This window comes from Ptiloglossa arizonensis, chromosome 1 (genome assembly GCF_051014685.1).
Source record: "Ptiloglossa arizonensis isolate GNS036 chromosome 1, iyPtiAriz1_principal, whole genome shotgun sequence".
NCBI classification, from domain to species: Eukaryota; Metazoa; Arthropoda; class Insecta; order Hymenoptera; family Colletidae; genus Ptiloglossa; species Ptiloglossa arizonensis.
This window is the reverse complement of record NC_135048.1, coordinates 16,655,642-16,669,046: the sequence shown is the minus strand read 5'-3', so window position 1 is coordinate 16,669,046 and position 13,405 is coordinate 16,655,642. Positions and strand designations below refer to the sequence as shown.

Below are 13,405 nucleotides of genomic sequence, written 5' to 3'. Positions count from 1 at the left end.
TTTCTTCGTTGGCGATGCGCGTCTAAAAGCGCGGCTAACTTTCAAATCGAGGAAACTTTGGCGGTCGTTGTTGAATTATTCACGCGTACCGTCTCGTTTCTAATACGCTCGTTCTCGCTCGTTGTATTATTCAAGACGACCATTGTTGTCGTGCGATCGTCGAAAGCTTCGAGCATCGTGGCTCCCGCGTACAATCGAGAAACAACCCTCGAGAGTTAGCAACTTTTCAAGTTTCCGTTCTCCGGCGCAAATCGCGCTGGTAACTCGCGACGTACGTCGACGCTTTTTCCGCATCGCGTCGCGGCGACCATCCAAGATGATAGTTCGACGCTCGAGCGTTTTTCTTTCCAAGTTTGAAGAATTTTCTTTCGTATTTTTATCCGGATAAAATTTACCTCTTCGTACAGAACGACGATTGTTAAGAGTACTCTTGAAATTTATTCAATGTAAAATTTCTTAGTTCTCTTATGTTACTGAACATTAATTGTATCATATAATCCTCAAAAACTGGTAGAGTAATTTATACTAGTAGAGTATAAATCTTCTACAATAGTAGAGTACAAGTACAGTATGACGATTGTTAAGAGTACTCTTGAAATTTGTTCAATATACAATTTCTTAGTTCTCTTATGTTACTGAACATTAATTGTACCATATAATTCTCAAAAAATGGTAGAGTAATTTATACTAGTAGAATACAAATCTTCTACAATAGTAGAGTACAAGTACAGTATGACGATTGTTAAGAGTACTCTTGAAATTTGTTCAATGTACAATTTCTTAATTCTCTCATGTTACTGAACATTAATTGTATCATATAATCCTCAAAAACTGGTAGAGTAATTTATACTGGTAGAATACAAACATCTACAATAGTAGAATACAAATATAGTATTTATAGCTAAAGAATGAACAAAATTTGAGGGTAAAGATATATTTTACTTTAGCGAAAACGAATAAAATTAAATTAACCGTTCCAAATAGACGGGGGGATGATTGTTGAAAAAATGTTGAAATTTATTTAGTATCGTTTCACTTTAACGCAAACAAATAAAATTAAATCAATCGTTTGAAACTAGAAGATGATCGTTAAAGTGTTTCGAAATATTTTTAATATTACTTCTCAGTTCGTTTATTGAATTTTAAACTTTTTAATACGTTCTATTTGTACACGGTTTAAAGCATGCGTTAAATATTATTACTACAAATACAGAGTCGATTATAGTGAATTGAACGATGGTAGGGAACGTGTTGACGCTTTGCATCTCGTTTTCACGAACGAAGAAAGTTTCACGTGTTCGTAATTACCAATATCTCCTGTATCGATAAGCATCCTATTTAATTGTACTATGTAACCATATTCAATTTTGATTTATACGATAAGTCGTACGTTGAATTACAACTCTGTATTGCTGACCAACACGTTCGTGTTGTACGACAGGTTTTACAACAACTCGCTACTTTTTCTAATTATCGTTCGAAGAGTCGTGCAAACGATAATTGTACACATTATTGTAGGAAAAATCGTTACGTTCGTGGTCTGTGCAACTGTTATAAAAGTGTTTCCTAAAAGTACAAAACATCACAGATTTATTTGTCACGGTTTGTGTATCTATCAATTAGAAATTGTAATAGTTTCCAGTACATTGTTTCTAATTTACTCAATATACTTATAGAACGATAAATCAATTTATACGGTTTACTACTTTCACGTAAACGTAAACACTCTTTCGATAATTGGACTTCATAGTGCTATATTTATATAGAAAACATTCGATGTAGGCCGTCTTTTTATGTTCGAAGACTCATTATACTTTGAAAACACTACCTAGAAATGCAAAACTTACACACTCGATAAATAACCGGTAGTTTCGACGGTAGATTTACGTCTTCTTCGGTATAAATGATTACGTATTTAAAATGAAAAATTATACAACGATTAACATCGAACAATTAGGTTACAAGCATGAAAAATTAGTTAATCGTCAGCTTACGTGACAATGTTGAAAAGAAAAAAGGATTCTTTTTCCCTTGCAATTACTCTTTTCTTGCTCTTTCGTCAATTTTGCATATATATAATTAACACGTTGATGTACACACCTCGATTGGTTCCATTTATTATCATCGTATTCGTATTTACAATTATTGCAAATTTCTCGCCCACGTCTCAAAATCTCGTCCATCGTGCTCGGATACATTGATATCAACAAACAATAGAATTTCACGCGTAAAGTATTTCTTTGTACTGTTTCGAATTGTGCGACGCGATCCAACTTGATTGAACTTTATCGTCGAAATTTTAGGTTATGGGTGCCATTAAATAGTAGTATATGTATATATTCATATATACTACATATATATACTCATACGTGCATTCATATATATTACATATATATATATATATATATATATATATATATATATATATATATATATATATATATATATACTCATACATACATTCATATATACATACATATACATACACTCAATATACTACATATATATATACATATACATACACTCAATATACTACATATATATATATACATATACATACATTCATATATATTACATATATATGCACTCATATATACGACATATATATGCACTCATATATACGACATATATATATATACACATGCATACATACGGCAACCAGAGATGATTTTTGTTGTACCGTCTTTAGACGGTATTGGAAATTTACCAGAACGGAACAAAGTTCTTATCGGGTCGGTTAGATTCGAGGCGTGCACGTTCTCTCGACCGCGACGAACGATACCGAAAAAGCCGGTGTCGTGGGTCGTCATACAGACCGCGCCTTTTTGATCCACGCGCCGCGTGCATGTTAACGCGCACTGTACAATGCGATAGAACGCATCCTCTACGGGGTGCATCCGCGCTCGTCGCTCCTACGTCTAACGTGTGTCCTATTTACGTGTGTACGTAACGTATCGCGGACGCCTCGGCGAGTGTCATATGCCTGTGAATCACGCACGGATTGTACAGTTTCGTACCCCGCGTTAGGTATATTACTATTTTTGTTGCCATCGCTACATGTGTTTGACAGGAAGCCGGTACGAAAGGGATTTCGCAGTGGCGTAGCAATCGCGACATTTCTATACGCAACGCGTATTACGAACATGGATTTAGGATTGTCAAATTTTTTCATATTATCGTTCTATCGTGTTTTTTCATTGTTGCCACCGGTCGCGAGGAATTATGAAAGTTAACGATCGTTCGCGGAACACCTAACGGGAGAATTGTAAACGAAAATATGAAAGTTAACGAGGAAGTATATTTTGTGAATTATCGAAGGAAAGGAGACTTTGTTAATACATTTGCAGCTCGCAAACGTTGTTGTAACGTTACTCTGGTTTTATGACACGTGTTCGATGCGAAATATCCAGACGTTGATTATTTCAAGCAAAATGTTTCTGTAAAGATTGTCGCCCAATTAACAACGCAGCATTGGACTAGTGGCGGTCAGTTGTCCGTTGACATGACTCGTCACGTTGACATCGATACGACATTGATATACTGTGTAACATTCCAAAGAAAAAAAAGTATATCGAGCTTCGATATTCGTGAAATAGCTTCAGTAGAATTACTACACGACGAAAATAATAGAAGAAAGAGTTATTTTTTAAATTGTTACTCTTTACATTGAAATTTATTGTAATCTCTATAATTACTTACCTCCCTTTCGTTTTCTCGAATATTTCGCGTCAAACTTTTGGTTTCAGTATCGCTATATTTCGAACGACTCGGGTCGCATAAAATTGAACACGAGCGAACCAATTCTATTAAGTTTTCGTCCCCTATCGCGTCAAAAGCAATAGCAACTGACCGCCTCGTTGCCACAAGCAGCCCACGATCAGCATGCGATCAACATGCAATCGTCGTCTAACTGACAACAAATTTTTACCGAGAATCTTGCTACCGTTGAGACAATGCTGTGCTGTTACAAGTAGGTGAACGCATCTCTCGAACTAATTGAACCGCATATAACAATCTGAACACGTTCATTCACGCGTGATATGCAACTGAAAACTCAAAATAAAAGAATTTACCAAATGTCCAGCGAACGCGTTAAATCTCGAGTAACCGATACGAACAAAAATATTGTTGATTTAGTCGTCGTTTAGTAGTCGATTTAGTGTCGTTCGTGTGCTGTGTCGACAAATGTCGATCTCAAGTCGTCGTTTGTTGTAAACGTTTTGAAACACGAGACGACGAGAGGTTCCTGGTTGTTGCTTCGTTGTGGATGTAGCTTTAGAACAAGAAGAAACGATCGGACGACGTTTTTAATTTGTCCTGACCGGGTGGTCCCGTAAGCCGGAAAAGAAGAAGATCAGCATAATGGAAAACAGATTAGCTTTAAATTTGATTCGTTCGGGCCACGTGCGTTCAACATGGATCGCGACAAACGTATTTTACGGATCATCGTTGTACTTTTAGCCGCGAAATATACGCGCATGTATTATGTATCGTAACGTGTCACGCGAGCTTAGCTATGCTTTTCCATCGTAAATCGTCGCGGTTTCGTGTCATCTCTCCGGTCTTCGTAACGTCGCATCCATCGTATCGGGAAACGAACGATACACCGTGTAAGATTGCTCTTATCGTGGAGATCGGAAACCGACGAATCTCGAGGTGACTTTTAAAAATGAAACAAAAGAAAATCGTATCGTTCATTGTAGGTACGTTTGGTGAAAGAATAACGGTTAGATCATTGTTTTCGAGTAATTGTTGATGTACGTAATTTTAAATAATTTCGATAAAATCGTACGATTTGATCAAATGAATGGTAGCAATACGTAACGATAATCGTCACCGTGAATTTTACGTTCTCGAATTGCTTTTTGCAAATATCTTGGAAATTGTATAATACTGGAACAAAGATCATGTTAACAAAGTACGTGTGAAAAAACATGGTTAATCATGGTCTATCTTTAACGCAATCTATATTCTAGATGAAACTATTACGAAGACGATCGCAAAAAGCTGGTCGATAAAGGTTGAATATATTGTTCGTTAAGAATTGGCGATTCTTGTAGGTTTATAATTGAAATTCTCGGCGATATGACACGGCAAGCTCGTGAGTCACGATTTGCAAACAAAATTTTACTCGAGAGCTAGAAACCATAGGTACCGAGGTACTCGCCCAGTGTGCAAACATTCAACGTTTCTCTAGAGAAATAATCGAATGACTTTTTCAAAAGGTATGGATGCTTTGATACACTCCTCGGTAGGTCATCCCGTATAACGTGCACCGTCGTTCTTGCCCTTTATAATTTACTTGAAACCATTATGTGTAATTTACCGAGAACCGCTAAGTAAAGTGAACGCAATAATTCATTTCACGAAACCGAACGACGACATTCGAGAAACTAGTCGTGAAATATGCAACACTTTTTCGAGACAATTGTCGTTCCATTTCGATGAAGTTCTCAAAGACCCGACAGGGGTTGTCGAAGGGTACGGTAGTTACTAATTTCACGCAAGTGTGTCCCGGTAATCATCGTTCAAGATTGGATGCATTTATCTAATTACTCGAAAACGATGTGTCGTAATTACAGTACTTAGGTTTATTTGGTAACCGATCGATAACCTTGCCGGTGTTCTTTTTCAACAACCTTTCAAAATCATTGAAACGATAAATCGTTAATTTATAATAAAGCAAAAATCGTAAGTACGGTAGAACGTCCGATAAACGAATTTCCAATTTAGTTTCATTGTTATATCAATAGAATATGTTCTTACAGAGTACCCTTCCTCTTATCGAAACATTCTTCCATAAGAGCAACTTAGTACAGAATAACATACATATAAAACATATGTTTTAAAATCACATCGAACGAGTCAACCTCACAACTCGATTATCAATAGTTTACAATTAAGAGAGCTATATATACTTTCTCAATTTTTCTAATATTGACAATTCGTTTGTTAACACGTACGATCTGTACTTAAAATTCTATGAAAATAGAAAATAAAGAAATCGATCGTTTCGAAGTTCCAGACCAGATTACCCCCATTAAACGAATGGCAGTACCTCCATATTAGTTCGCATAAGAGAGTTCCTGCTATAATGTGAAAAAGATCCCGATATCGTCGCAGGAACGCTTTAGGGACGATTTAATCGGGTTCTCCCGTGGAAACGACCGGAAGGAGTACACGACTGATGGGAAACGCGCTGTTTGTCATGGTCCGTGGTAGCTTCCGGTTGGACACGTGCCCGCCACGAGACTCGCATCCTTTTCTAATTAGCGTCGACACCGCTAGGGCTGAAACCGTGCTCCCCCTTTTTATCCAGCCGTGTAAACGTTTCTGGCCCCCTGCTCCACAAACCGCCTAATGCAAATTTAATCGCTCTTCGTCGCGATTTCTTTCCATCGATTTGTCTTTCCTATCGTACGATGAAAAGTAGCAAGAAATTTTAATCGAATTAAGCGCGCGTCGTTCAACGTGTATCTAAATAATTTTTCCACCTAGAGAATTCCGTTCGTTCGTTATTGTACGTCGATGTTTTCCCGCGTAACCAAAAGTGTCCTTTTACCTTCGAATTATGTTCCTCGATCGAAATCGAAAATTTGAATTACCTATAGAATATTTTCCAATAGAAACTTACGTCTTCTGAATTAAAGGATTACAATCGAGGTGGGTACGTGTTTCGAGAAACGAACACAATTTTTAGGTTAACCTCGTTAAAAGGAACAGTACCAACTGTAGATAGATAATATGTACCAAGTTTCAAATTTGTATCTCAACGTTAAAGGAAAAATATTGAGAAAAATCACTTCCAAATTTCTTACTCGAAAATTTTAATCGCAAACAACAAAAAACGCAAAATATTTTTTAAAAAATGATCGTTATGTACCGTTGAAGACTATTTGAATTTCAAGCTACCCTTAGACTAGCCTTTTCTTTTTCACCCGTGATACGTTTTCTTCGATGAAAGTCTCGACGTGGAAAAACGTTCGATATTTATTTGAAAATCTTTCCCGAATATTTTACAAATATTTTCTCTTCGAATGTAAACCTAATTCGGACCCAATCAGACCAATGGAATCGTTTGGAATGCGATATTCGCGGTTGTATGAATTCCCGTGGATTTTCCTTGTCTGGAAATGAAACTCGTTCGCGGCGAACCGTTTAAAACTAGACGTCGTGTAATTATCGGTTAGATAAAATATGCTGCGCGTATTACGTAATGTAACCCTGGAGTACGGTGTACACTCTTGTAGTGTTTCTAAGTGTACCGCGAATCGCGCAGTTAAAGGCATACATATGTCGTCTTTTCAACAGCGCCTCTGCTTTTCGTCGTGTTTTGATAAAAGCAACCTTGACGGATAATTGCGCTTAATTGCTAGGGAATTATTAAAAAAACACACGCACACACACACACATCGGCGACCAGTATCGAATTTTAATAGGCGTGACGGAAAGTTTAACGAAACAAGCGCGAGATAAAATGGCCGTTAAACGAGACTATGGCTAATTTCGGAAATAGACGTTTCGAAAATATTCATTCCCGGTTGGATCGATCGTCGTTCATCTTATCGATTGGTAGTTCGGGACGAAAGTTTCGCGTTAGATTTTATTAGGGTTTTTTCATCGGAATGATCGTTTCGATGAACACGACGTGTTCCAAAATGTTCGAAAACCGCTTCGAAAAATAAAAGAAAATTTCTAAAACCCGAGATACACTGACTCGAATAGTTTATTACGTTTATTTTAATTCGTTCCAAATTTCGTCTCTCTTATCGATTTTAATTTAACGAATTGTTCGTATGTACAAGAAGAAACGATCGAGAAGTATTTTTGCATAAATTTAAAAAGTATAAGAACTCGACTTTAAGTGTTTCCAGTGGTGGTAACTTGAAAAGTATGAATTTTCGTATATCGATATCGACTGGACAAATTTTTCAAAGCAAATTTAAAGAGTTCGCGTATTATACTCGAATACGATTTCGTCGATCACCATTTTCATATTTTCTTCTACCAACTCGATCGTTGTAAATACAATTTATCACCATTTATATATATAAAATTCATACAATCTTACATCTTGTAATTTCTCAAAGTGCATCGTTTAAAAAATGATACGCAGACTTGCCAAATAACCTGATATTTATTACCAAAGATAATCATTTATTGTCTCGTCGACAAATCGAATCAAATAGCGCGCGATATTTTCAGTATGTCGTAATTAGAAGTATATAGAACCTATTTAGAAGTTTCAATGGATAAGCAAAGAAATTGACGACAGTCTTCAATGGAAAAAGAACATACTAATCGGATTGGTTGGTCGATTCGTTGTTTCCATGCCAACCTTTTATTACACATTGTGTTAATTAACTCTGCTTATAATCGAGCTAATTAATCGACGATATAAATTGTTTCGATGCTGTGACGCAGAAAGGTAAGCAAGGTATGCATAACTCTTTCGCGACCGATGACGTATGATGGTATGCATCGCGTCTTTTCATAAGCCGAAGCTGGGCGCCTTTGACGTAATATTACGTCCATCGTCGTACAGATCTCTGGTTAACCTTCGAGCATTCTTCGATTCAACTGTACACGCAAAGTCTCCAGAGCAAAAACATCCCGAATGCGAAGAATCCAGATTTCTATCTTTCGTTCTTTGCATACTGAAATTTCACAATTCTCCTTTTACAATTTTTTATATATATTTGTCATTTAATCGCACGAAACGTTCTCATTTTTACCGCAAGAAACAAAGTTTTCTACTTTGTACATGTAAGCGTATGGGAAAAATCTATTTCTATTTTTTAATGTTCAACTGGAATATTTTGTTAAAGTTAAGGCATCTCTACGTTTAACTGTCTATGCATACAAAGTTTCTGAGACAAAAATATCCCAAATGCGAGGAATTCGAGTTTGTAACTTTCGTTCTTTGTACATTAAAACTGCACACTTCTACATTACACGTGCAAGCATAACACGTGCAAAAGAAATCTATTTTTTCGTTTAATCTCAGCCTAGAATACTTCCTTAGCCTTAAAGCGTTCCTGCGTTCGACTATACGCAATAGACAAAATTTACCGATACGAAACTCGGGGTTTCTAATTTAACAACACGATGAAACTACCTAGAATACACCAGAGCAAACAGTTGCATCTATTGCAATAGAACAGCTTTAGATTATAAAAAAAAAAAACCAGTACAAACTAAGGATACAATGGGTCGAAAACTCGAGGTTAAGAAACGAACTCCAAAACTCGCTAATATATTAACGTTTAAAATTGATGAACGGTTGCCAAAGTTGATGCTCGTTCCTCTTCTGAAAATAGTCACGTGAGAACACGTTTCATCGAGCACGAGGAGTTCGTTGTTCGAAATCGTATGAAAGTTTGCCCAGTGAAATACATATAGGCAACACTATAATAACCGTTTGAGGTAATAAGTACGATTCTCGGTCTGAAAAGTGGTTACACGCAGCTTGTAAATTTTTTGTCGGAGTTTTCTGTGGCGAAACCTTCCCCGTATGAATAATTCCCGTGGGAGACGGAGCACACCTCATCGCCACTAACATGCGAAGTAGCCACCCTTTCTCGGCTCGACAATCGGATACTCGGAATCCGGCTTCAGATTTAATTTTCAGTTAACGCACAACTGATTCTCCTTTCTGGCCGTTTACGCGCACGCGATGCGACACCTTCCATAGTTTTTCTTTAATTGTTCGCGATAACGTACTCGCGCGAACTCGGTTCGTTTTCGTGGCATAATTGGATCCACGACACGAAATCCGAGGGTCTACCTTTCGTTCGTTTCTTTTTTAATACTCATTTCGGTTCGTCTCTCTCAACTCTGGTAGATTCTTTTTTTTCGACCCTTCGTGACCTCGTAACACAGATATCGTAAGGTTCGTTTTTATTAATATTCGTTTCGATTCGTTTACCTCGAACCTGCTGTGTTTCTCGAGTTTTTTTTTTGACCTATTGTAACTTTATAATATTTACATATCATTTTTTCACCAAATGCTCGATCGAGTTTCTAAATGTACTATAACCGTGGACCGTATGGTTTTGTACGTGTTTTTATTTCTTCTTACATTAGATTATTTGTTTCTCATTTTTAATATATACTTACAGGATACTACACGGTATTAATATCGATAGGATACTAAGTACAGATTTCGATAACCTTCGGTATACTTCCTATTAAGTATTCTCTTTCGAGTATTCGTTCGTCTCGAATATTGTCAACTATTAAAAATTCTAAATTCTCTTCAGTAGCTCGCGAATCGGGATATTTTTATATCATTTGCAACATTAAAAGAGAAGGTAGAATACTCTCGATTTATAATACTTTTAACCGTCGATCAACGCAGAACCCCAAGAGCAGCTTTGAACATTTACGATTTACAATATCGATCGATACACGTAAAAGTACTTTAACGATACATCCACGGTAGGGTTGCCTACTGTATTTGTTGATCACTGTTCCACATGAAGAGAAAAATACGTGGAAGAAGGGTACGCTCACTTTGAGGAAATAAGTTTCTTATGGACGCTCGTGGCGGACACGTGACAGTCAAGTTTTCTACGCGAGTGGCGAGGTGCAATTGAAAGAAAGACATAGAACAGGAAACGGTCACCCGGGAAAGAGTATCCGCGAAGTTTCGCTCATGATGTCGTTTCATCGCTGATACGCGCGTATTGCAAGAAATTGTAGACTCTTATATTCGCATTCAGTGAATTTCCTCCCGTGTAACAACCGGCAAGAAAATATCCTTGCCCTATTTGAAACGGTGGTGTATATCGATGAATTTAGCGTGATCGTGGTTAAATTAAAAAGCTTCGATCAAACGCAATTGAAGATCGTTCCACTTTTACTCCATCAATTTGTGGCGCTAATCTACCAACCGATCGATAGTTTATTACTTTTATCGCTGTTTCTTCGTCGTTTCCTAGCCGATTTCCACTCGAAAGAATAACAAACGTACGAGAGCATTTTTCTTCGATAAGAGAACCCTGTGAAAATCGTGTTTGTCCTTCTCGAGGTAATAGGAAAAAGTCATTCGTGTTTTACCGACGATTCAAACGGTCAAATGTATAATAATAGTACGTTTTATTAGTGAAAGTGACAAGAAGGTGTTGCAAACCGTAAACCGATCGCTAACGAGCATTTATCGAGTGGAACTGTTTGAGAAATGTGGAGAACAACGAAAATATAAAGTACATTTTTTCTATACAGTAATTTTAAACGTAGAATTTTCCATACAATAATTTTAAACGTAGAATCTTCTTAAATTATAAATTTTTACTTAAAAACCGAACGAATCTTTCACACTGAAGGCGATCGATATAATTTCTGTAACGTTCCATTTCCAATCGATCATTCTTGTCGATCCAAAATGGACGTCATTGAAAAATTACATTTCGTATATTTCTTTTTATTCTTTCCGAGGAAAGAATGATCGAACACCCTGTGCATTCGCGCGTCATCGATCATTGCGATACAACCGCCCTCGTTTACCATTTGCTTCCAGTATATTTCATTACGGGGTGACCGAAACGATGATTTCGATCTTCGAGCTAACCTAGAAAATTCGATTTCATCGAAATATCGTTCGATGGTCGGGCACAGAGGGATTTCGATATCTCTGTACAAGTATCTCAGTCGGGGCACGAAATCGATCTACCCGGTGTCGTTCTCGTAATCCATGCAACGCCATTACATGAAGTTCATTAAGCGATCACTGCATAATTAAACGGGGTGGCTGCTGCCAAAACACACATACGGGATACGCACACCTACGAGGAACGTATCCAGGTGCTATCATTAAAATCGGCCACGAAGTAAACGTTACAGTCGGTAAATATTTAAGCCGGCCGGTAAGGGTTCGGTAATGAGAGTCGAGATGGATCGATACGAACGTGTATAAAACGACGTGTGCGTAGGTACGTGTTCGTCGGTCGCCGACACTCTCGATAAATATTGCCCATCGGCTGAAATTGCTTTTCCATTTTTACCCCCGACTCCCCCTAACCACACTTTACACACGTTTACGCAATTGTAACTCAATCGCGACTAATTCTTCGCGAGCCTCCGCTCCGTCCACGAGGATCCTAACCTCACTTTCTTCGAAGTGAGCGCCGCGTTACGTTCGTTCGCGACGAACCTTCCACTGGAAATTGAACGGATGTCTTTGAAAAATATCGAGAAGAATTTTACGAAAATATCGATTCGTATACGTTGAACGACAATGGCAAAATTAATCTCAACATTGATAATAATAGCATTTCATTTTAATAGCCAAGATATTACGTTTACGCCTTCTGGATTATATTTTAGGTTATGTGTATTCATCTAAGGGATTTCGCTAGACTGTATTATATTTTCGAGTCTTCTTACATGGAATATTATTGTACAAGAAATATTGTACAGTAATTATATTGTACCGAATAATTTATATTTTTTTCGTAAAAACGCGTTCGCTATTTCTATTCTCTGTGTACTGTATATTATATATATTATTTCCAACAGAATTTAAAATTTCCAATTTTTTTCTGCACGAAGAATCTCTACTTTTTCGGATGTAACACGGTTACTAAATAATCTAAGGAGTGGGAGAAGGCAGCATGAGCGGAGTGGGAGAAATAACGAGTGTTTCTACTGTATTGTAGTTAAGTATACCTTCTACCCTGTATACAATATTATATTATAGGTACACCATTGTACCTTGCATATAACATTGTATTATATTGGGTTGTTCGGAAAGACATTTCGTTTTCCAAAATGGAGAATATATAATCTAATAAAATGTTTATACACTTTAAAAAAATCGTATTTTATTTTCACCAAAAAAAACGAAATGACTTTCCAAACAACCCAATAATATTGTATCATAGTTCGATATATCATCACATCTGCTATACTTATAGAGTAGGTGCATCCGTTACTTCTCCCACTCTAATTTATCCTGCCTCCTCCCATGAAATTCAACTTATTTTTCCCCTACACTGATCACGAAGCCTCTGAAACCTCTGGAGCCCCTGGAGCCTCCTTCTGCTGTAACACCATCCGCCCCGCATTCAATCGAGCCATCAGCTGTTGCATTTTAATTGCTGGTAACCTTGTCTCCAACTGTTGCATTTTCTAAATTTTTTAATGCACGCCCTGCGGCATTCTCGATCGAAGGAATCTCATTTCTGACACGCGTTACTTCGACCACCATGAGACATTACTCTTTGAAATGTATACGAGTATGTACTCGAGGGTTGAGAAACTCTTACTATAATAGGTTGCTCGATTATTTTGTCGTTCGATAAGAAATGAAACTATCAAGTTCGTCGTTTTATTTTTCTAAATATGATACTACTGTTCGATGAACATGTGCGAAGTTTCACGTAGATCTCTGTCGACTCTTTCG

General features: G+C 37.2%; 1 protein-coding gene across 4 annotated transcripts in view; it reads left to right on the top strand.

The window, feature by feature from the left end:
- The window catches only part of LOC143148653 (uncharacterized), a 54,006-nt gene that overhangs the window by 26,268 nt on the left and 14,333 nt on the right, over positions 1–13,405 (top strand). The window contains exon 6 of one of the 4 annotated variants that reach the window (XM_076315232.1): positions 12,520–12,653. The exons of the other annotated variants lie outside the window; for them this stretch is intronic. Coding sequence (XP_076171347.1) covers positions 12,520–12,575 — 56 coding nt within the window. The 3' untranslated portion in view covers positions 12,576–12,653. Of the gene's footprint in view, positions 1–12,519; positions 12,654–13,405 lie in introns of those variants that run through there. 4 annotated transcript variants of the gene reach the window in all.